General features: G+C 46.5%; 1 protein-coding gene across 1 annotated transcript; it reads left to right on the plus strand.

Annotated features, from left to right (window-relative positions):
- The first annotated feature begins 744 nt into the window (after positions 1–744).
- On the plus strand, positions 745–19938 carry APPBP2 (amyloid beta precursor protein binding protein 2). The gene is made up of 13 exons (XM_030962673.1): positions 745–907; positions 9446–9534; positions 10229–10380; positions 10908–11031; positions 15089–15257; positions 15919–16008; positions 16448–16515; positions 16595–16700; positions 16993–17117; positions 17254–17339; positions 17668–17858; positions 18207–18372; positions 18566–19938. The coding sequence occupies exons 1-13, from the start codon at positions 767–769 to the stop codon at positions 18817–18819; spliced, it is 1761 nt and encodes a 586-aa protein (XP_030818533.1). The 5' UTR covers positions 745–766; the 3' UTR covers positions 18820–19938.
- The last annotated feature ends 2292 nt before the right edge of the window (positions 19939–22230 follow it).

The raw sequence follows: 22230 nt of genomic DNA on the forward strand, positions 1-22230 counted from the left end.
CCAGAGAGGGAAATTCCACTCCTTCCCAGAGCTTTACCTCCCTCATGCAAAGTTCTTCCTCATGTTGGGACGGAACTTGTGTTTTAGCTCATGGCCACTGCTCCTCGTCCTGGCGCTGGGCATCACCGGAGAGAGTCTGGCACCATCCTTTGACAGCTCTGAGAGGCTCATTATGCCTTAACGAGATCCCCTCTGTGTCTTCTCCAGATTGACCAGGCCCAGCTGCCGCAGTTTGTCCTTATCAGAGAGCTGCTCCAGACCCTCCATAAAACCCCACCCCACAGCACTGCCCTGCTTCTCCCTAAGTCTGTTCCCTCTCGCCTCCCTCACGCTGCCCCGGTACTACTACCACCACCACCACCGCCTGGGCAGGGCTGCGGGGTGTGAGGGGGAGCAGGCAGGGAGCTGAGAGCTCCCGGGCGAGATGGAGAGCGGGCGGGCCGGAGAACGAGAGCCGCAGGGCATGAGGCAGAGCGGGCAGAGGGATGAGAGCCGTGAGGCGGAGAGGGCAGAGCTGTGGGAGCTGTGGGGCGTGAGGTGGAGCGGGCAGGGCTGCGGGAACCTCTGGGCATGAGGCGGGCAGGGCTGCGAGAGCCCCATGAGGTAGAGCGGGCAGGGATGCGGGAGCCCCGCGAGGCAGAGCGGGCAGGGTTGTGAGAGCCGCGGGCACGAGGCGGAGCGGGCAGGCGGCGGGAGCCCCGTGAGGCGGAGCGGGCGGGAGGCGGAGGGAGGGAGGGAGGGGGGAAGGCGGCTCCGCACAGCCAAGATGGCGGCGGTGGAGCTGGAGTGGGTGCCCGAGACGCTCTACAACACGGCCATCTCGGCCGTCGTGGACAGCTACGGGCGGGCGCGGCGCCGCGACATCCGCTCGCTGCCCGAGAACATCCAGTTCGACGTGTACTATAAGGTACGGCGGCGGCCCAGCGGGGCCGGGCCCGGCCGGGCCTGTGGGACGTGGAAGGAGAAGCGGCCCGGGGGGCGGCCCGGGCCTGGCCTGGCCGGGGGCGCGGGGCTGAGGGGTCTCGCCGGTGACGGGCACGGCCCGGAGGACGGGCCGGGGGCTCAGGGCCTGTAGGGCCGCCCGAGGAGCGGCGGCTCCGGGCTCCGGCCATGCTGGGGCCTTGTGGCTGCCCCCGGGAGCCGCCCCGAGGCCGCCGCGAGGGGATGGGAGCCCCCGGCGGGGACGCGGAGACGGGGCCTGGCCTGGGGGGTCGTGTGGGGAAGGTGCCTCTCGCCATTGGGGAGCGGTGCGAGCGGGATGAAGCCAATCTGGCTGTGCTGGAATATGGTTTTTCCTTTTCTCCTTTTTTCTTGTAATAATGAATTGGACACGGTGATGTCAGTGGTTGAGGGAGCAGTTTGCTGTGGTCGAGTATAAATGAGCTGGTAGGAACCAGATGGAAAGAACTGACAGTTGTTTAATGCTGTAGTTTTATTAGCATTAAATTATTCCTTGGTGAAAGGGCTGTTCCTCGTTCAGCTGCCCCTGGAATATACGGATTTGGTGTAAAAGATGCCCTGAGATGCTCCATTAATTTCTTATTGTCCACTAAACAGGCATTTCATTCATGTGCAGGAACAGCTGGAAATGAGCATTCGTCAGGGGGGAAACAATGTCTATAAAAACCCCCAAAAACCTATGATGAGGAATAACCTTCCTTTCCTCTGCCAGCAAATTTCTAAAAATTTAGGAGTTTTTAAATGAAGTAAATCTTTAGTCTAATCTTTATGAACCAGGGGTAATGATCCATCATATACATGGAGAATAGTAGTATTTACTGGAGGAAGGGAAATTGCTTTTCAAGCATTGAAACAGACGTGTATTTTCTGTGTCCTGGTTACTTCATGTCTGCCTTAGGTGCTAAGAAGGATGGAAACCCATTTTTATGACATATGAGCATGCTCACAGATAATGATGTGATTGACAGATCAGCTAAAGGCTAGAGATATGAAAATCACAATGTGGAAGAATATTTGGGGGGTGACTTTCAGCTGTTAATGACAAATAAATTTCTTTGGCATTGCCTGTTCTCACGTTCATTCAGGTGAGAGGATGGTGCTCTGTGGTTTTTAGAAGCATGAAACAAAATCTCCTTCTGATGATAGAAATGTGCAAGGATATGTTATTCCCAGCTGTGTAAAAACTTATCTGTAGGTGAGCTTAATAGATCACTGACTTTTTATGCTTTTATTAGCATTCTTCAGTGGTTGCTTTGAATCAGGTTCATGTGGAGTTGTTCCATGCTGAAGAGGATCCAGCAGCACATCTGATATCTGAGGAGACTCTAGCATGGTTCTTCTGCTGGGGTACCTGGGTTTGTCATCTTGCTGGGCATGTGATGATAAAGGTGATAAATGCCTGTCCCCAAAATTGTGTTTGTGTTGCAGGGGCAGTACAGCTGCTGTTAATGACAGCAATTGCCTGGAATCACAGGCTGGTTTGGGTTGGAGGGGACCTTTCTGCCCGTCTCATTCCATCCCAGCCGTGGGCAGGGACACTTTCCACTGTCCCAGGTGCTCCCAGCCCTGTCCAGCCTGGCCTTGGGCACTGCCAGGGGTCCAGGGGCAGCCCCAGCTGCTCTGGGTGCCTTGTGCCAGAGCCTCACCCACCTCAGACATCTTTTTCTAATCTAAACCTGTTCTCTGACAATTTGGAGCTTTTCCCCCTTGCTTTTCCTCTAATTTCTGTACTTCACAACAGGGGTTTTGGCCTGTGTAAGGGGCACTGATATTCCTCTTACCAACCCTCATCTTTGGGATATCCTCTCACAGAATAAACCAAACTGGGCTATGCCTGCAGTGAGTGTTCTGTGGCTATGAGAGTGGGCTGGGCTTCCACGTGCTCAGTGTCACTTTTCTGTGGAGGACAACCAGCCTGGATGGGGCCTGCAGTGCCCTGGTCTGGAGAGTGGCATCCCTGCCCTTGGCAGGCTGGAGCTGCTCCAGTGTCCCTTCCCTCCCAAAGCCTCCTGCGAGTCTCTGTGCCACTTGGTGACTGCTTCTTGGGTCTCTGTTTGGACACAACAGCATCAGAAGTGTCATTTGGGGTGGCTGAAGGAGGTTAGGAACAGCATCCCTCTCACAGTGTGTGTGGTGCTTGTTTTGCTGTTTTGGCTCTGGGTAGTTATTTTGAATATCAGGTGGATGTTAAATCCCAGTTCATCATGGTGAGCCATATCCCAAATGTCCTGATCACTGAGTTCTTTAAAGCAGAATTTCCAAAGCTATTAACAGTCTTTGGAGTAAGACAGACTAGAAGACTTGTAAATATTTGTTTGAGTACCTGGTGTTTGTTGCTGCTGTTTTGGAGGGTGCCAATTGTTTGTTAGTGTCCTGTGTTACTTTCATTCTGGGATGAGTAAAAGGAATAAAAAATGTTTCCAATCTTTCATATAACTTGTAAGTAATAGTTTTTTATCTGAGTATTAGTCATGGTTTGTGGTACTTGAGAAACTGCCACTGATTTTTGCAAAAAATAAAAGGTGGTGCCAGTCAGATTTTGTTTTGATCTGTGGATCTTAATTGTCTGTAGCTATATAAAAATGTTTTCATCATGTTCATTGGTATTAATGCTTAACATTTGCCAGGCTTGCCCAGGTTTGCCGACATGTCCAGGTTGATTCAGAAGCTGGAGATGAGATCCCCCAGCAGAGACAGTCAGTGTGCTGCTATTCAAAAGAGAAAAAAGTGCCAGCAGGGTCTTGGTGCTGTTCCCCAGGGCACCCTCTAGTCCAGGTTTGGCTCTGTTGTCATAACTTAGTGCCTTTATTTCCCACTCCTTAACAAATCTCATTCATTTTACCTCTACATCTTCTAGGATTGATAACTCGTGGGCCATGCCTTACAAACCTGAGTGGGGAATGGCTCTGGGGTAGCTGCAGGATGTTCTTGTGGGCTCTGCTGCAAGGTGACAGGAACAGGCAGGTTCCTCATACTGAGCATATTTATCTTTCTGGAGCATTCTCAAACAGTGACTAAAGCTCAAAACAAGGCACTATCAAATAATCATGATTGTGGTAAAACAACAAACCTGCTCTGCTTCAGCAGGGTATCACTGCATATCTCTTTTTTTCAAGCACTGTTTGACTTTTCCTTGCAACCATTAGAAAATTAGGAGGCAGAGCAGGATGCTTGTGAGGATATCCTGGAAATTTCCGAGCCTACATTTGAGCTACAAAATATTTAAAAGTCTTATTAATGACAGCTTTATTTTGAGGTGCTTAATAACCAGTATTGTTACAAGTAACACCTGCCTCTGGGGGAGGGAAATAAAAATGTGCACACATATCATACTTTGTTTCCTTTGGTTGTTTGCCAGGTTTGTGTGTATCCTGGTTGGGTTTTTTCCTAGTGAAACTAGTTAGATTCTCTTGCTTAATTTTTTTGTGGGGGGAGGATGAGAGAGAGGGTGTGTAGGTTTTAGAAGCCAAAGAAAGAAATATGCTGGATCTCACATAACTCAGACTCAGCATATGAACAAAATGCTAAAGTTGTGTGTTAAGAAGTAGTGACAGCTGGAATAAACTGCAAGTCCAAAAAACCCCAACAAACCCAAAACAAAAGAACCCAACCAACCAAAAAAACCCGCACTGAAATCTCTGAAAAAATCAACTTATTATATTCTGTAGTTTGTTGGGGTGAGGATAATGTTTTGAGGAAGGGTGTTCCTATAAAGAATCAAGGTTGTTGGCAGAAGTCAGGTTTTGAACTCTCCGGTCAGTGTCTTGTACAGATTTCATTTTTTCCCCTTGTGCCTCTGCTTTATACTCTTATTTTGCATAATTATCTTGTGACTTTGGTTCTCAAGGTGGTTTGCTGCTTTAGTGTAATCTGTCCCAGGTATTTGTTGCAGTTGCCCAGTGCCAGCCTCATCTTGGACTGGTTAACAAGGAGTTTCATCCCATGCTCATTTTCCTTTTGGAATGGCTTTTCTGGATTGTGTGTTTCTCTTTTCTTCCAATTGATTTTTCTTGAAAATAATTTGTTCTTGAAACATTTTCTGGTGAGATCGTTAACCACAGGAGCAGTTGGAGTGACATTAGTTTGGTTTCTGTCACGTTTAGGTATTCTTTGAACCAAAGAAAATGAACAAGCAGGAATTTGCTGACTGTTGACAACAAGCAGCAGAATGTTGGTTCTCTGCATTGCAGCAGAGGTTGAGTTTACTGATGGAGAATCATTGCAAGCACCATTTCTGTCCATTAGGATATAGCAAGGTTTGGTCTCCAGGGGGTTCGATGAGAGGGAGAAGGTGAACTCCCCCTGAAATGACGAGTGGCTGTGCTGCTGCTTCAGTTCTGAGCTTCCCTGCCTGGGGAAGTACAGCCAAGGTCACAACACAGTGTGAGGGAGGCAGAGCATCCCAGAGCTCTCTGAGGGGCTTCTGCTCTGACCCCCAGGGTGAGCTCCCAGAGCCTGAACTCCCCTGGTGCTGCTGTGCTTTGGGGTTAGGAATTCAATGTGTGTGCCCACACACGTGTACAGCCTCTCTGTCACCTGGCAGGAAGAGTGTGCAGCAGGGCTGCACTGCTGGGCTTCAGTCAGATCCTTCTAGCACCTCTTCAATTAAAGCCTCACACTGAAGGAGAATCATTACCTCATGAGTTTTTGGCAGTTATTATTATTAACACATGCCTTATTTCTGCAGTCTAAATTTAGATGTGAACTGAACTGTGTTTCCTTGTTATGTCTTTACTGGTTTGAAACTTCTTGCATTCTAATTTGTTCTACTCACACTGCTTTTTATTTTAACCTCTAACTATGGGGCACGTTTCCTCATCCTGGTATCTTCCTTACCTTTCCAGTAACCTTGTTGAGTCTGAGACACCAGAACTCATCATAGTTGAGATAATGAGGTCACATCACGAGCAGAGGTGTTGAGCTCCTGCTGAACAGTAATTCCTATTTCCACTTCATTTCCTCTGGGCTGATTGAGCTCCAGGCAGGCTGGGTTTTCCCAGTTCCTGAGGAGAATCACACGTGTGTGAGGCTCAGACTTTGTCTCCCTTGTGGAACACAAACTCTGCTGCTCTGGCCCAGAGAGCAGAGCAGTGGCAATGTTTGGGGTGTGCAAGCATTGGGCTCTAGAAACTTGAGTTCCTTCTAGTTCAGTGACATTGGTTTTTTCTTGGTTATTTTTTTGATTGAGGTTTGTACAGATCAGCCTGGTGGCTGGCATTGTGCTTTCCAAGGAGAGCTGGAATTTTCTTTTTTTTTTTTTTTTTATGCCTTGAACAATATCCAGTAGAAGGTTGTCCAGAGGGTTTCTAGATGATTTTGAAATTGATTTAAAAGCATGGAATGTACCTAAATATTGAACTGATGATCTTTGGTAATGAGTCTTTTATCAACAGATTGATTCAGTGAACTGTTGACTCAGGAAAATCTTTTCCTTCCTTGTTGAGTGGGGAAGGAAGATGGTGGTTTCAGCCCAACTTTTTTCCCAAATTCTGCTATCTGTTAAGCACACTGTCCTTCCCCAGTCTGGCCTGATACTCCATCACATTATTAGGCATTACAAAACATCCTGGGGAGCTTCTTGGATTTCCTCTGTAATTCTTACTGAAATATCCATGTTTATCAATCCTCTTCCAAACTGGAGCATCAGGAGCATATTTTTCAAGTTGCGTCTTCTTCAGTTCCTTTTCTGGAGGATCCTTGTACAGCTGGCTGGAATTACCCCCATCTGCTTTAAAAAATTATTTTTAAAAATATTTTTATTATGTTTAGAGAAAGTTTGGTTGTTTGTTTTTTTAGCTTAATCTACCCAGAGGGAGAAAGACAAGAACTTTAATAGAAAGATGATGTAATAATAAAGTTACAAGTTAATGTCATTAATATGTTCAATTGGGGACACCACAATGTGCAGCTTTTGTCACACACCCACCTGGACATGCAATTCAGCATTCAGCCTTAGCTCCTAAGAAGAGTTGTGATGAGTTTCTCACAGCTGTGCACAACAGCTGGATTGGGCAGTGTAATAATCCACCTGTATATTAAATTTATACCTCTCCTCAATGCCGGAACTCATGTGTGAGCTGATGGAGCTGGGAATCACCTTGCAGGCTTTGAGTCATTTTTCCATAGTTAAAGAAAAATAAATCCCTGGTGGGTTCCAAATAGGTTAAGCTGGTGTCTAAAAGACATTTCTCTCTTTAGAACAGAATAGTTCTTTAGAAGTCCAAAGCTCTGTGTTCATGTCAGGGCATGTTTTTCTTGAATCACTGTTTTGTTTTGTTTTCATGTTATGTAGCAAGGCTGTGGTCAGGAATTCTGTCTCTCTGGAGCTTTAACAAGAGAATAATTTCTTCAGTCCTCCCAACTGCTTCTCAATGAGTGTTACTGGATCTGCTGGAATTACTTCACAGTTTGACGTATACTCACTATTTCCATGTCAAATTTTGTTTGGAAATATTGCTGTAACAGCCACAACAGTTCCAAGAGGCTTCCAGCTGAGTTAATTCCTCAAAATGTTTGCCAGTATGTCGAGGGAAGGGGTTACAGGGATAGTGAAAGTCCCAGAGATGTTGCATTCAAGTTAGAGCAGTGAAAAATTGCAGCTTGGACTTTGGGGCCCGAGCCAAACTTGATGTGTGCCCAAAATTATTGATGTTCCAAAATTGAGGGTCCTGTGGGACCTTCCCCCTCCCTCTCACCCCATCAGGCCATTTACTCCTTGGCAGTCTCAGAATCTCTTGTAAGAGGGATTCTCTCCTTACAAGAAGTGTTTATGTAACCTCATAAATATATAAATTTTTTAAAGTCTTACTGCAGTTAATTTTTGATAAACCAGGAATCTCTGGGATTTTGGGTTGGTGCTGCAAGGTGATAGGAGGGAGTGGTGATACTGTACTCAGTACTGTGAAACCTGACACTGGTTTTGGCTGCCTTAAATCCTCTCCAGTGCTTTGGGGATGTGTCTGAGCTTCCTCCAGAAACGATCTCATTATTTATTGATGGCATGCCCACCTTCACTTTGAGCATGGAATACCAGGCAATTTAAACAGCTGCTTTTTGGGTTTTTTTACTGCAGAAAGTACAATTTAGGTTTTATAGAGCATTTGCTATGAGACAGCTGTGCTGAAGGAATGAGAACATTTAACCATGGCTGTAGCTTTTAAATACAGCAGCCTGGCTGTTCCTTCAGTGCCAGAGAGAATCCAGCTCCAGCAGGAGCTCTGATCCCTTTGAAGTGCAGGGACACGCTGCTTTATCTGAGCAGTAACTTTGCATGCAAACTTGCTCTGGTTTTTAAAAGACTTCCTTTTTTTTTTTATGTTCCCTCAGCAAAATAGATAACGAAGAGGAAAACATTCATTTCTGGCAATTGACATTATTAGGTCAAAGTATTTTTGAAGTTTTTTTTGTAGGTTGTGTTGTTAAAATAACAAATTTGCTGTGCTCTAGAGCCAGTGTTGTGTGCTTTTATAAGAAGAGTTGACTAAAACTAAATTTCTGGCTGGAGATGTTCTCACGTGCTGTGTTTGGAATATTAATTCATCAGCTCCCAGTGTTTGTGGAGAAAAAGGTGAACCAGGCACCAGATGCTTATCACTGGAAGCATTTGAAGACATTATTAAAACTGGGAGGAATATGAATGTTTTCATTAAAGCACTGCTGGTGCCTGTGGCAGGTGTGGAGTGCTGCTTCCTTAGGTCATGTACCCTCCTGTGCTCATCTGTGGGTCAGGGCCTTTAAGATTCTGGGAATGAATAGTTCACAATGGATGTCTCTGACATTTATTTGCACAGTCCCTTTGTACCTGTGTAAATCCATGGCATTTATAGCCTGATGTGGCAGAACTTAAACCATGCACTGCATGGACAACAGTCTGTGGTTTGTTGTGAGCAGCTCAGCTGATAAATTCGCTTATCTGCAGGCACAAATCACTGTGGGCATTAAACAAGCCAGTGCTTTTAATAAATGCATGAACAGGCTCCAGTTTTCCCATTTACTGGTGGGGGGGTCACCTGTGGCAGCTCAGGTGTCAATGGGGAGGGGCTGGTGCCTGTCTGTAGTGCTGGCATTGGTGAGTGGCCCCTTGCAGAACTTGTGGGTTTGGGTTTATTTTTATCTGACATATTTGCATTGCTGCATCCTAGCTTGTGTGTCATTTCAACACGTTCTGAAAGCTTTTGGTATCAGAACTGTCAATTGTATTTGTCTTGGATTTGTTGCAGTGTTTTGGTGTTGCAGGCCACAAACACCTGGAAGTACATCCATAGATGATAAAACTCCCTTGAAACCATCTATGGACCTCTGATAGCTCAGTTTTTAACACTGAAATTGTGCTCCTGAGGTGAAATCTTCTGATACAGGAGCTTACTTTTTAGCCTGCTGAATTTCAGTGCTTTAAAGTCTAGATTTCATCTCAAGTTATCTCTGCTAGTTTCCCAGAAGAACTCCATCTTATATATTAAGATAAATTTCTCTGGTTTTTTTTCAGCTTTACCAACAGGGCCGGTTGTGCCAGCTGGGTAGTGAATTTTGTGAACTAGAAGTTTTTGCAAAGGTGCTACGAGCTTTAGATAAAAGGTGGGTATCTTAACAGATCAATAATTCCCATTTCAGCTCTCAGTCTCTCCATCTAGGAAGAGATGTTAAAAAAAGGCACAAACAAGAAAAAGCAAACCCCCCCCAGCTGCTCAACACCAGAGGTCGTGCCCAGAGTCCCTGGGAGCAGCGGTCATAGCACCCATTTCCTGCTGATTTAGCAAATCCTGAGGGAAGCTGATAGGATTGCCCCAGTTTGAAGAGTTTTCCTGTCATTAAATATTCCAATCTGTGGAGTTACAGAACTTGACTGTTTTAGATCAGGTTCTGTGTAACCGGGATGAGCTTTGAGGCTTCAGGCGCTGGTCCCGCCCATGGCTGTGTGATGTTAATGGAGCCATCGCTGCTGGTTTGTCGGGAGTGCTGCGAGTGCTGCGGGAGGGACGGGGGTTTGGAGCCTCCTTTCTGGTGACTCTGAGCTGGAAACTCTCTCCAGTTTTGGTCCTGTGAGGGCAGCTCGTGTTTGGCTCCCACAGAGGGTGTCCCTGTACAGAACTTGGTGTGGATCACCCAACGCCTGGGGTCCATCAGCTGCAGCCTCACAGGAAGGCTTGCACTGATCTGCTTTGGGTTTGAGGGGGGCTTGGGCTTGATTTCTGTCCTTGGAATTCATGAGAGCCAACTGACTGCTTTGAGACCTTCGCGTGGAACCAAATTCTTCTTCTGTTTCTTGCAGACATCTGCTCCATCACTGTTTCCAGGCTCTGATGGACCATGGAGTCAAGGTTGCTTCTGTCCTGGCCTATTCCTTCAGCAGACGGTGCTCCTACATTGCAGAGTCAGATGCTGCTGTGAAAGAAAAAGCAATCCAGATTGGCTTTGTTTTAGGTAACTGCTGCTCATGGGCTCTTTGCTTTCTCTCTTGCGAGTTTCAGTTAATGTAACATTAATTTTTTCCTGTTAAAGATAGCCCTTTTAAAGAGCTGTGTGTTTTGGAATGGAATTTTTAGAAAGCTGCTTGTGTCTTAAAATAAATATATTTGATTTTAATATCTAAGAATGTATAGACTTTGTAATTCAAACAGTTTAGGTTTAAAATTGGTTTACAGTTGTGATGAGGAATTTGCATGATTTTAGTGCAGGTTAGTTGTGGCGTTTTTTGACAGAAATGTGTAGAAAAACTCTGTAATACCAAAAAACCATCCTAAACCAAAGTATTATTTCCTTCAGCTGTAGGAGAATTCTCCTCTTACATTTCATCCTTTCCAGGTCAGGAGGGTTTGACCTTGACAGGATTTCTGTCTGTAGAAGCAGGTCCATGAAATAAGTGATATCTTGCAAGACCTGAGCAAACCCTTTTTCTCTTGAAAACCTGTCTTGCTCTTCAAATTGCTGTTTGTTACTGATTTTTGCAGGGGGGTTCCTGTCAGATGCAGGCTGGTACAGTGATGCTGAGAAGGTTTTCCTTTCCTGCCTTCAGCTGTGCACCCTCCACGATGAAATCCTTCACTGGTTCCGTGCTGTGGAGTGTTGTGTGAGGTGAGCTCACCTTGAATTCCCAGGAAACCTTGGAGCCATCCAGCTCCAGATGCTCCTTTAGTGTTCTGCTGCTGCACCAGAACACTTTCCTGGCTGGAGCTGGAGATCAGGAGGTGCTTGTTTTACACTAATCCCTGGATTTTCAGCTTCTAAGTTGGCAGCACAGTACAATGGATTAAAAACCCCAATGTTTTGCTATCCTGTGTAATCTCTCATGAGTAACACTGCTGGATAAATAAGAGTGGTCCAGCAGTTTTTGTTTCCCAAGGATTTTTGCATGTGAAGGAATGTTCTGTGTTGGACTTTGCTGAAGTTCTATTTACTACAAAGAGAATTTGCCAAATCCAAATAACATAGATACAATTGAGCAGAAATAAAGGCAAAACTTCCCTTTCCTGATTCCAGATCCAGCAAGTTTTTTTGCTCCTTGCTGAGTGCTTAGCTCTGGGCCTGGGAAAAGATCTGGGTGTCCAATTCCTGTGGGCACCTCTGGCCACAGCTGAAAATATTTGGAAAAGTTTTTTTTTTTTTTTTTTTGCTGTTAGAATTTTGAAGCTGCCTTGTTCCTCAGGGCCTGCAGAGGTTCACATTTCATTGACAGAGGCCTCTGTTGCTCTTCCCCTGTGTGTTGAGGTGTGATGAGCTGCAGGCAGGAGGCTGGCTGGGTTTTGTTGCTCTCACCATGACCAGGCTGGTTTTGCCCACTCCAGATGTGCCCGTGGGCACCTGGAGGCTGCTGGGCAGAGTTAAAGTAGGATTTTTTTTTTTTTTAGTTGCTCTAACAAAGAACAAAGCGTGTGCTGTATTTATCTGAATCTAGAGCAAAACTTGTTTGGAATGCTGCTCCAAAAAAAGCCCTGCATCTTGTTTATGGTTGGGCAAACACGAAGAGTAAAGAGGTTTTGCCAAGAGCTGCTGATGTCCTGTGCCAGCCCAGGGCCATGGCAAAGCTGCTCTGCCTGGTTCTGCTGGCTGGCATTCCAGAAATGATGCCAGGAGCCTGGGCACACAAATCCAGCTTCCTAGAACTGGGGAGTGATGGACATAGAGCCACAGTTACTGCTTGGTCCTTTGCCTTCTAATTAATCTAAAAAAAGTTTTCTCATTGCATCAGGCTCTTTGGCAAGCTGGAGAAGTTGCTTAAAAATAACTGTCACCTTCTCCAAATAGAAATGAAAAGAAGGGAAAGAAAGGGAGGGGAAAAAGGGAACTGTCTCTGCTGGACAGTAGTGTGGAAAGGAGATTTTCATTCTGTGCAGGAAGAAAGCGCCCTGTGTTGGAATGAGCCCTCCTGACCTGGGGTGTTGGCTCTGGTGTCAGAGACTTCCATTGTTCCTGGGGAGCTCTGCTGGGACATCACCCCTCGGGGCAGCAGGGGCACTGGGAAATGTTCTGGCATCTCCCAAACCCTCAGCATGCCTGGTTTGGAATTGTGTCGACCTGAAAGAACTCAGACACTTTGGGAAGGGCTAAATCTGTAAAATCTAAACACCTTTGTGTGGCAGAGAGCAGTCACTAGACTCAGTTTACTGCCTTTCAGCTTGAGAATAAATGGTGGTGTTACCACCTGATCCCACTGCAGGAGGCTCTCACACTGGAGCTGGGGGGAGTTTTAAGGAAACAAAATTCAAGTCCAGCTTTTGAAAGTATGACACTTTCTTTGGCAAGTCAAACCTCTGGGAGTTGAATTAATACATTGCAGTATTAATAGAACACAGTTTAAAATGTGTTGTATTTTGTGTTATTTAAGCACAACTTGATGTTTCCTTGTCCTGGCAGTAGTAGATTCTGTGGAGAAGCTGGGAAGGTGTGAGGTTTCTCTGAGCTTGTACCCTGCTTTTGTGGGAGTGTGGTGCTCCTTTTGGTTTGCCTTCTCTCATTATTCTGTGTTAAACAAAGAGGTACAAGTGCATAACACAAATACGTGGTTCTCCCACTTCATTGTTGCACATTTGGCTGATTCCTGGATTGTTTTCTTCTGGTGGTTTTAGACTTGCTAAGCTGCTGTGTTGGCTCTGAGAGACTGAGTTTGTTGGGGGAGGTTAGTCCCCAAAAGCTGTTATTGCAGACATCAAAGGAGGTTCAGAGCCATTAGCATAAACGTCCTGAGGCCTTTTCTCTTCCTCTTGGCTTTATCTCCTAAGATTCCTTTGGATTAATAAAGGATTTTTTGTTACTCAGAACTGGATCACATAAACTCTGCTTATCCTAGAGGATTGGCTTAGGTTTAGCTTGGGTTTTGGGGAGATTTCTTTGTTTCTAGACCCTATCACTGAAGCATCCAGACACTGGATATGATCTTTCCCAGGAGCTTATCTAAATTGCAGTGCTATCCCCACTGGCTTATTCCATTACATGGGATTTGGGCTCCGTGGTTTTGATGTTGCAGAGCAGCTCCCAACTGAATGGTGTTGGCAAAGTGTTTTTTTCTCTTTAGGAAAACTGTTTACTTAATTCTTCTCTCATTTCTTTATAATTCCTGTCTTTTGTTGCTGGAATGTTCCTGTGACCAGGCACACAATGCACTTGTACATCGTGTTTGGTTCTGAGGCTTTATTTAAGGAAAAATGTGGGTGTTGCTTTTTGCTGTCTTGTTGTTGAGCCACGGTGCTGGTTCCCACTGGAGAGCTGGAATTTGTGTAGCTTTTGCAGGGTTTTGAAGGGCTTTTCTTTTGATGTTCTCTTTATGCAGCAAATCCACATCTGTCATGTGCCTGCCTTCAGGCCCTGCTTAGGAAAATGGAAACTTATTTCCTTTCTTGTTACTGTTGGGGTTTGGTGATGCATTTGGGTGGCAAATGGAGGGGCAGTGTTGGACAAGGCTGCTCTTAGGATGAGCTGAGCTGTATCACTGGGGGAATGGCTGCAGTAGCTTAGATCTATTTGGGGCAAGTGGAAACAGGAAGCAGATTTAGAAAATAAATTGAGCAAAATTTTCACTGTTTGCTCCTTCCCCTTTAGCAATTGATTGGAAGTTTTATCCCAATGTATGATATCAGGATTAAAATGCTGATTACCCACATAGAGTTTGAGCCTCTTTGCAGCTCAGCTTCACTTTGTGCTTCCCTTCCCTCTGTGCAGTTCTCCCTGTGCTGTGTTGCCCTGATTTCCCAAGCCTTGCCTGGTGTGGTCAGTCTCTGTTACTCACTGTCTAATGACACATCTCCAGCAGGGACAGTGGAGGTTAATTCACCAAAATTCCATGTCTGCTCACTGGCAGGTGTTTGCCATGGAGCAGGAGCAGCTGCCCTGGCTGGGAATCCAGCTCTGCCCTTGGGGCTTGGGATATCAATGCACACCCATTCCAAATGCACCTCCTTAAAGCCAGTGAGCATCAGCCTGCTCTCATGCACAAATTCTTTGGTTTTATTTGTAATAAGTGCCCCAAGCTGGAACTGTTACTTCTCTGGAGAAACAGGAGGAGGTTTCACCAGTGCTGGGTGTTACTGGTTGTGTTTGGGTGTCGATCCTTCAGATGGGAAGGCAGCAGGATAGCAGAGGGAAGAGCAGGGGATGTTTGAGATGTTGTGATCAATGAAATGGTCTCTCCTGGTGGAGCTGGTTCTCATGTGGAATGGATGTGATGAAATCTTACATGAAAACCTCCCCCCCAAGCACAAAAATGCCTACTTGGAGCTACTCAGGGTTTGGGGGGAAAGTGCAGGGATGCAGAAAAACGAGCTGTGTTGTACCTACTGTGTCTGCTTGAGGTTCCACCCTTTGGGAAGGAGGTGGAAGGGATTTCAGGCTGTGTAGGGCAGGGCTTTGGGAATGGAATCTCATCAGTATTGGGAAGAATGGATTTTATGGAGAATAACACACAAAGGCACCACACCAGAATGGTTCAATGCAAAACTGTGTCAATAGGTAAAATCCCGTGGCATCTCCAGCAGGAAAAATTCCTGCCCTGTGCCCAGCTGTGTGTGACTGACCCAGGCAGGGCAGCTGTGCTGGGCTGGCAGAGCTCCAGCCCTGTGAGTGTCACTGAGAGATCCCTGGTGCTGCTGCAGGCAGAGCCTCTCCAGCTCCCTCAGCAGCTCTCTCTGCATCCCCCAAGGTTGCTGCACGTCCGGAACGGGAACTGCAAGTACCACCTGGGAGAGGAGACCTTCAAGCTGGCGCAGTCCTACATGGACAAGCTGGCCAAGCACGGGCAGCAGGCCAACAAGGCGGCGCTCTACGGCGAGCTCTGCGCGCTGCTCTTCGCCAAGAGCCACTACGACGAGGTGAGGCCCTGGGGGCTCCCTGGCACTGGCACCTCCTGGCTGTGCCTCACTAGCCCTGGTTCTGCTCTCCTTGGCACCTGTGTGGCACTGCCAGAGCGATAATTCTTTTATCCACTCTTGTTTCCATGGGTTGTTCTGTGTTAGTCTGTGAGCTCTTCACAGCCCTTGGACCAACATGAACATACAGGTGTTACCTTGCCTGTATGTGTTGGTCACCTGTAAATGAAATATTATAAAAGCTTATTTTAATAATTGAGGATGAATAGCAGAACCTGGTTTGTTAAACTGTCTGAAGTGCAGCTACTTCATAAACTGGTTTTCCTTTAACCCCTAAGTTCACTGACAGGGTGTTGTCCTGCACAATGGGAGTTGTGTTAATTGCTTAAAGATCATAAAATACCCTGATCAGACTGTAAAAGTCATTGTAATATAAACCTTAGATTAATATATAATACTTACATATTCACTATTAGCCTTAAAAGTGGTTTTTAAGTCTGTCTTTGAAGACATAACTGGACAATTCATTACACATAAGCACTCAAACTGCGTATTTTAAATTTTGGCATGTAAATGACCAGCTTTTCAGAGGCAGGTGATATTTTAATGTTCCAATGTTGTGAAGTTCCAGCTTCCATTGTGTTGGTGCCTCTCTGTCCCACAGGCCTATAAGTGGTGCATAGAAGCCATGAAGGAGATCACAGTTGGGCTGCCTGTAAAAGTAGTGGTGGATGTGCTACGACAAGCATCAAAGGTGAATCTGAAATCTCCCCTTTGCTTTGAGTACTAAATTAGTGAGAGGAGAGGTTGTTACCTCCAGAATTCTCCTCAGGGGCCCTAAGGGTTGTTGTTTGTGTTTGTCTCAGAATGGGTGGGGGAGTTTGTTTGTGTTTGTGTCTCTCTGAAATGGAGTTAGAGCTGCACAGGTGACCACTGTGACAATGTTAACCTGCAAACTTCCCTGGAAGGGCTCTGATCCCTCTTTGATCTGGACTAGGTACAGCACAATCCCTTCAGTCAGGCAGGATAAAATGAGAAGTTTATTAATGCTGTGCTCCTTTTCCTAAATAACCAAAAAGTCCTTTAATAACCACAATGATATTTTAAGTTAAAACCAAGAGTAAGTGTGGCAGTGTCTGGGGGGGCTGAGCTGTGAGTGCACAGCTGCTCACTGCTTCCCTTCCCCTGCCCAGGCCTGTGTGGTGAAACGGGAGTTCAAGAAGGCAGAGCAGCTCATAAAGCACGCCGTGTACCTTGCCAGGTAAGGGCCATTCCAGAAAAAACCCTTCTAAAATTGTACTCAGCTGGCCTCAGTTTGTGATGGAAGTGTGTTTGTGCAGGGAGCATTTTGGAGCCAAGCACCCCAAGTACTCTGACACGCTACTAGACTACGGATTTTACTTGCTCAACGTAGACAATATCTGCCAATCTGTTGCCATCTATCAGGTAGGCAGCAGGACTTGTTTCTCTTGGTGGTTTTCATCTCTCAGATGTTGTAGTTCATTCATGGAGATAGAGAATAGTTGATTTCATTACTGCAGTCGTGATCTTTAACAAAACCCCAAACACTTCCAGCCATGGGGTTTTGCTTTCTTTGTCTTCTTCTGACTCCTGTCTTTTATATAACTAGTGTCTCAAATATGCAGAGAATTTCAGAGCCAGTAGATTCATCATAGAGATGAATTTGGGGTTTTTTTCTGTGTTAACTGATGAAATTGTGTTTCTGGAACCCCTGCAGACAGCGCTCGATATCCGGCAGTCGGTATTTGGAGGTAAAAACATCCACGTAGCTACAGCTCATGAAGACTTGGCTTATTCTTCATATGTTCACCAGTACAGCTCTGGGAAATTTGACAATGCACTGTGAGTACAGCACACAGCAGCACAGTTAGTGCTGTAAATGAAGAAAAATACTCATTGCATTAATATTTCTAATTTTTCATCAGTTAACTGCTGGCGTACATAACAGATCCTGAATTTTTTATTTCAACTCTCCCAGATTCCATGCTGAACGTGCTATTGGCATTATCACTCACATTCTCCCAGAAGACCATCTCCTCTTGGCCTCTTCAAAGAGAGTTAAAGGTAGTTCCCTTTGTTGTTTGAACCATTTGGTTGTGCTCATCCTGGTCCCTCCCAGGCAATGCAGCTTGAGTTGTCTTTCTCAATGGAGGTAGCTGTATTAGTCCTTGGTGTTTACAGCACACTCGTAAAATACAAAAAAAAAAAAACTTAGGCAGATGAGTTGGAGTGGGTGGATGAAATTAAAGAATATAAAAATGTACTGGGAGCTTGACACAGCAGTGACAGCAGTTGGTGACAGACACAGAGCCTGGTGGGCTGTGTCCCCAGGTGGGTCCCTGGCTCTGAGCTGGGTGTGGGCACAGTAACAGTTCCTGTCTCCTGCCCCCAGCCCTTATCCTGGAGGAGATTGCCATAGACTGTCACAACAAGGAGACAGAGCAGAGGCTGCTCCAGGAGGCTCATGACCTGCACCTCTCCTCGCTCCAGTTGGCTAAAAAAGCCTTTGGGGAGTTCAACGTGCAAACAGCCAAACACTACGGCAACCTGGGCAGACTGTATCAGTCCATGAGGAAGTTCAAGGTAAGACTTTACTCCTGACCTAAAATCTGCAAGACAGCTGAAATCTGTTACTACAAATGAGGGGTTTCAATGTCTGCAATTCCCAAGTTCAGTTGGTAGTTCTGTGCTTAGAAAACTTGTGCTTTATCTTTCACCCCAAAAGCTTTGTGCAAAAATAATCCATGGAGATGGATGATACCCTCAGAGGGTGACAGAGAAGTTTTATGTTTGGCTTTGTTACTTTTTGCCTGTTACGAAATGCTACTGTTTGAGCTGCTGCATAGTTAAGTTTCTTTAAACTAACTTTCCCCTCTTTCTGTGGGGTGGTGAGTGGTGTCTGACTGACCTGTGTGACTCTGGCCCTGACAGGAAGCAGAGGAAATGCACATCAAGGCCATCCAGATCAAGGAGCAGCTCCTAGGGCAGGAGGATTATGAAGTTGCCCTCTCTGTGGGCCACCTCGCCTCCCTCTACAACTATGACATGAACCAGTATGAAAATGCTGAAAAGCTTTATCTGAGATCCATAGCAATTGGTAAGTGACTGCAGGAAACTTAAGTTAAAGTTTTTAGAAAATAACTTGGCTGTTAATCTCAAGACAACATTCTGTGGCTAGAACATGAGTGGAGAGTGTAGGCAAATTTTATTGGTAAAAATAACCTGATAACTCAGATGCACCCCGTGGAGATCTTACCCCTCAATTTGATTTTTCTCTTGGGTTTCTCTAGGAAAGAAGCTTTTTGGTGAAGGATACAGTGGACTTGAATACGATTACAGAGGTCTCATTAAACTGTACAATTCCATTGGCAATTATGAGAAGGTGTTTGAGTACCACAACATTTTGGCCAACTGGAACCGGTTGCGGGACCGGCAGTTCTCGGTCACGGATGCGCTGGAGGACGTCAGCACCAGCCCCCAGTCCACGGAAGAAGTGGTCCAGTCTTTTCTGATGTCTCAGAACCTCGAGGGACAGAGCAGCTAAGAACTTGGTCAATTAACCAGTTAAGGTTTTTTCCCCCAGGTTACAGGGGGAAAAGTCATACTGTGAAATCTAAACCATGTAGTTCTCTGGGGGCTGGAATTTGCGTTGAAACACTGGTCCAGTCTACTGAAGAGTGCCCATACGGATGAATGTGTGTTAAATTCCTCTCAGCATGTGTATGGCATGTTTAGTTCGGCTCACATTTTTAACTTGGTATTCCTAAAAAACCCCCTTCTTTCTCTCTTCTTTCAAAAGAAGCTACTTTGCAGAAAGTCTGCAAGAAAACATTAAATAAAACTGTTTGAGTTCAAAAGAGTTGCATTCTTATTACAGATGGAAGGTTTCATCGAGAGCTTTCTGCTGATTCACAGAGAGAACAAAAGCTGTACTCTGAGGAGCTGTAGGAGAAAGGTCTTGCTGCTGTATCATTGTAGCAAAGTTCATGGTAAATAGCCAGCAAAGGGAGGATGTGCTGGCCTTGGCTGCTGCCTTACCAAGAAAAGTGGCAAAGACCCACTCTGGAGAGCACCATCCGCTCATTGAGTGCCACCTGTGCTGTCGTGGATGCCCTGAACTGGACCAGTACAGATCCCACAGACCAGCAAGCACAGTGTCCTCGGTGCCACCACCAGTGCTCCCCTGAGCAGGACCAGGACACCACGGTGGACCAGCCTGCTAGAAACCGGTTTTGGACCAGTGGCTTTAATTTAATATTTCTGCCCCTGCATTCACTTTGACAGTAGAACTCTCTCATTTAGGTGTCTGATCAGTGCAAATGATATCCATGTGATAGATCCAGAGCTAGGAAGTGAATTGATGGTTTGTCTGTACCCAGTGAGCTTCTGCAGAGATTCCTGGCAGTGCCACAGCTCCACCCTCTCCACTGTGCTGCAGCCACTCCTCCTTTCCTCTCCCATGGGCTCTTTCTCTGCTAACAGAGGCCATACCGTGTTTATACCAGTGAAGAGTTTTGTATTCCAGTCCAGTTCCATTTTCTGTTTCTGGAGAACACAACTTACTGTACAGGTCGCAGGGGTCAGTGGAAAATGCCAAAAAGCACAACAGGTCTTTTTTTTTGTGATGCTTCATTTCTACATTAAACAAGAGTACAACCAGAAACCGATTCCTTACGTTAATTTCCGAAGCAGAGCTCAGCTGTACAGACCCTCTGAGAATGCCTCTCTCACTAGCTTGTCTTAATTCTTCTTCTGTTGGGGGCTGTGTGCTTGTGTGGGTTTGGGTGTTGTTTTGGGGTTTGTTTTATTTCCTGATGTTGGGTAAGATTTGCAAGTCTGTGTGACACAAACTGGAACCGACTCGCTGCTGTTACCTCAGCTGTGCCCTGGATCTGGGATTCTGTGGGTTCTGTCACTTTGGGGGTCTCTCTCCCCCTCTTTTCAGGGTTTGTACCTTGGCCAGTCGCTGCCAGGGCTTGGCCGGCTCTTCCCGCAGGACTGGGACTGGATGTTCTGCTTGGGGTCTGGTTTTTTGTTGGTTTATGGGGTTTGTGGCAGGGAAAGCTGCTGGATGATCTTCAGGGAAGAAATAGAGGTTTTGGACATGACTTGGAGCTTAATGGCTCTTCTAAGTGAAATTTTACAGGCCAATAGTTCATATTCTGGTGCCTTCAATTGTTTTTTTTTTTGGGGGGGAAGGGATGGGTAATATCAACTTTAAAATGCAATGACATAATTAGTGAATGCAGATTAATGATTGCATACTTAGAATATCTTCACTGAGGTGAAAAGAAGTCTTTGCATAAAACCCCCTGTGGTATTAGGACTTAACTGCAGTGTGTCTGCAACAGCTGCTCAGTGAAAATCCAACTTAGTTGTGTGTGGATTTAAAATGTGATTTATTTATAGCAGTTTTTGTTTGACTGTGTAGGAGCTACAGACAAATTCAGCTATACAAGGCAAAACCTTCTCCCTGAATGCCCATGGCACTGACAAGTTATAAAGTTCTTATGAGTTCTTAAATCCTTTTAAAAGGTGTTTAACTTTAAACAAAGTATGTAGCAGTGTCAGGACTTGGGCAGGAAAGTGGCTTAAAGCTGTCCTAAAGAACCTGAGTGATTCTGTGCTGCAGAAGTGTTGGAGCTCCCAGCTGGGTCCGTGGGTTTACACTGACCCGGGCTGGAGATCATTTACCCACTCCGTGTTTTCAGTCTCGGGGTCTGCAGCTTTTGGCTAAGGAGCCCCAAAGGTGTGTTTGGGGTGAGGAGCATTGTTTGACTGACACCAGTCACTGGCCTGCCTGAGCCACTGCTCCTGTTCCAGCCCTGGCTGTGTCCCTGTTTGTGTTTTGCCTTCAGGTCAGGGCAGCTCCTGGCGTGGGCAGCCTGGGCAGGAGCTGTGCTGCACGTGCCTGCAGTTGGTTTGTTGGTGCCCCAGTCCCAGCTCTGGTGGCTCTTCCCGTGTCCTTCCCCAGAGCTGCCTCAGCGCTGGCAGGAAGGGGAGGAAGGTCCTAAAGCTCCCTGGGAGCCCCTTTGGCAGAGCACTTGGCCGGGGGCTGTTGTGGTGATCCGTGAGGGCTCCAGGGTGTTCCTCCTGTGCCTGCAGGGAGTCCTGGCTGGGGCTGAGCTGCCCCTGCAGCTCCATCGGGCCAGGGCAGGTCCCTTGTGCAGCAGGGTGGCTGTGGCTGATTGCTGACACTGCCGGGGCAGGGGGGTTGGCAGGATGATGCTGCAGCTGCCAGGGACAGCTCTGCTGCCCCCACTGAGGACCTGCATTTGTGGCTGGGACAGCACAGAAGTGACCCTGCGGGGGTTTGGTTCTGTGTCTCCCAAGTGGAGCTGTTGGAAGGTTCTGTGTTGGCACCTGGAGCCTGTCTGGGATGCTGTGCTGCTGCTGTTTCTGTTGCTCTCTCTGCTCTCACAGTTTGTTTGGTGCTGTTGAGGAGTGGGAAGCTGCTGGATGGTGCCAGAGGCAGGTAAAGGACCCGTTGGGGTGGATCTTTCAGCATGAGCCCAGTGCTGCCCCACTCTGCCCTGGCAGAGCTGCAAGCAGGGCCTGCAGTGCCCTCTGTTCCCCTGGGGGTTTCCAGCACCCCGTGGCTCCTCTCTCCCCTCCTGCCTTAGCCCAGGGCAGGTTTTCCATGCACAGCTGGGTCAGTACTGGGTGGGGGCCTGGCAGGTGGAACATCCATCCAGGAAAGAATGGTTGGGATTTCCTGACACACAACGTGCCCACGCAGGGGCTGTGTGGTGCTGGCAGTGAAAGGGCAGACCTGGGAGTGGCAGTCCTGTGAAATGCATCTTTTCCTTGAAGGTGAGTAAAGGAATCACCCCAGAGTCACTGGGTGCAAGTGGTGAGCACGGGTGTCACCTTAAGGTAAATTATTTTCACTATTGATGAAGTTAAACTCTCAATATTTGACTGTGTGAGGTTGTTTGGGTCGGTGAGGGGGGAG

This window comes from Camarhynchus parvulus, chromosome 19 (genome assembly GCF_901933205.1).
Source record: "Camarhynchus parvulus chromosome 19, STF_HiC, whole genome shotgun sequence".
NCBI classification, from domain to species: domain Eukaryota; kingdom Metazoa; phylum Chordata; class Aves; order Passeriformes; family Thraupidae; genus Camarhynchus; species Camarhynchus parvulus.

What these genes read in the sequence shown, in the direction of transcription:
- APPBP2 (XM_030962673.1), top strand. Translation starts at nt 767, where the DNA reads ATGGCGGCGGTGGAGCTGGAGTGGGTGCCCGAGACGCTCTACAACACG. An exon ending in CCAGATTGGCTTTGTTTTAG is followed by an intron (nt 10,381 to 10,907) that starts GTAACTGCTGCT and finishes TGATTTTTGCAG; the next exon opens with GGGGGTTCCTGTCAGATGCA. An exon ending in CTCTTCAAAGAGAGTTAAAG is followed by an intron (nt 17,340 to 17,667) that starts GTAGTTCCCTTT and finishes TCCTGCCCCCAG; the next exon opens with CCCTTATCCTGGAGGAGATT.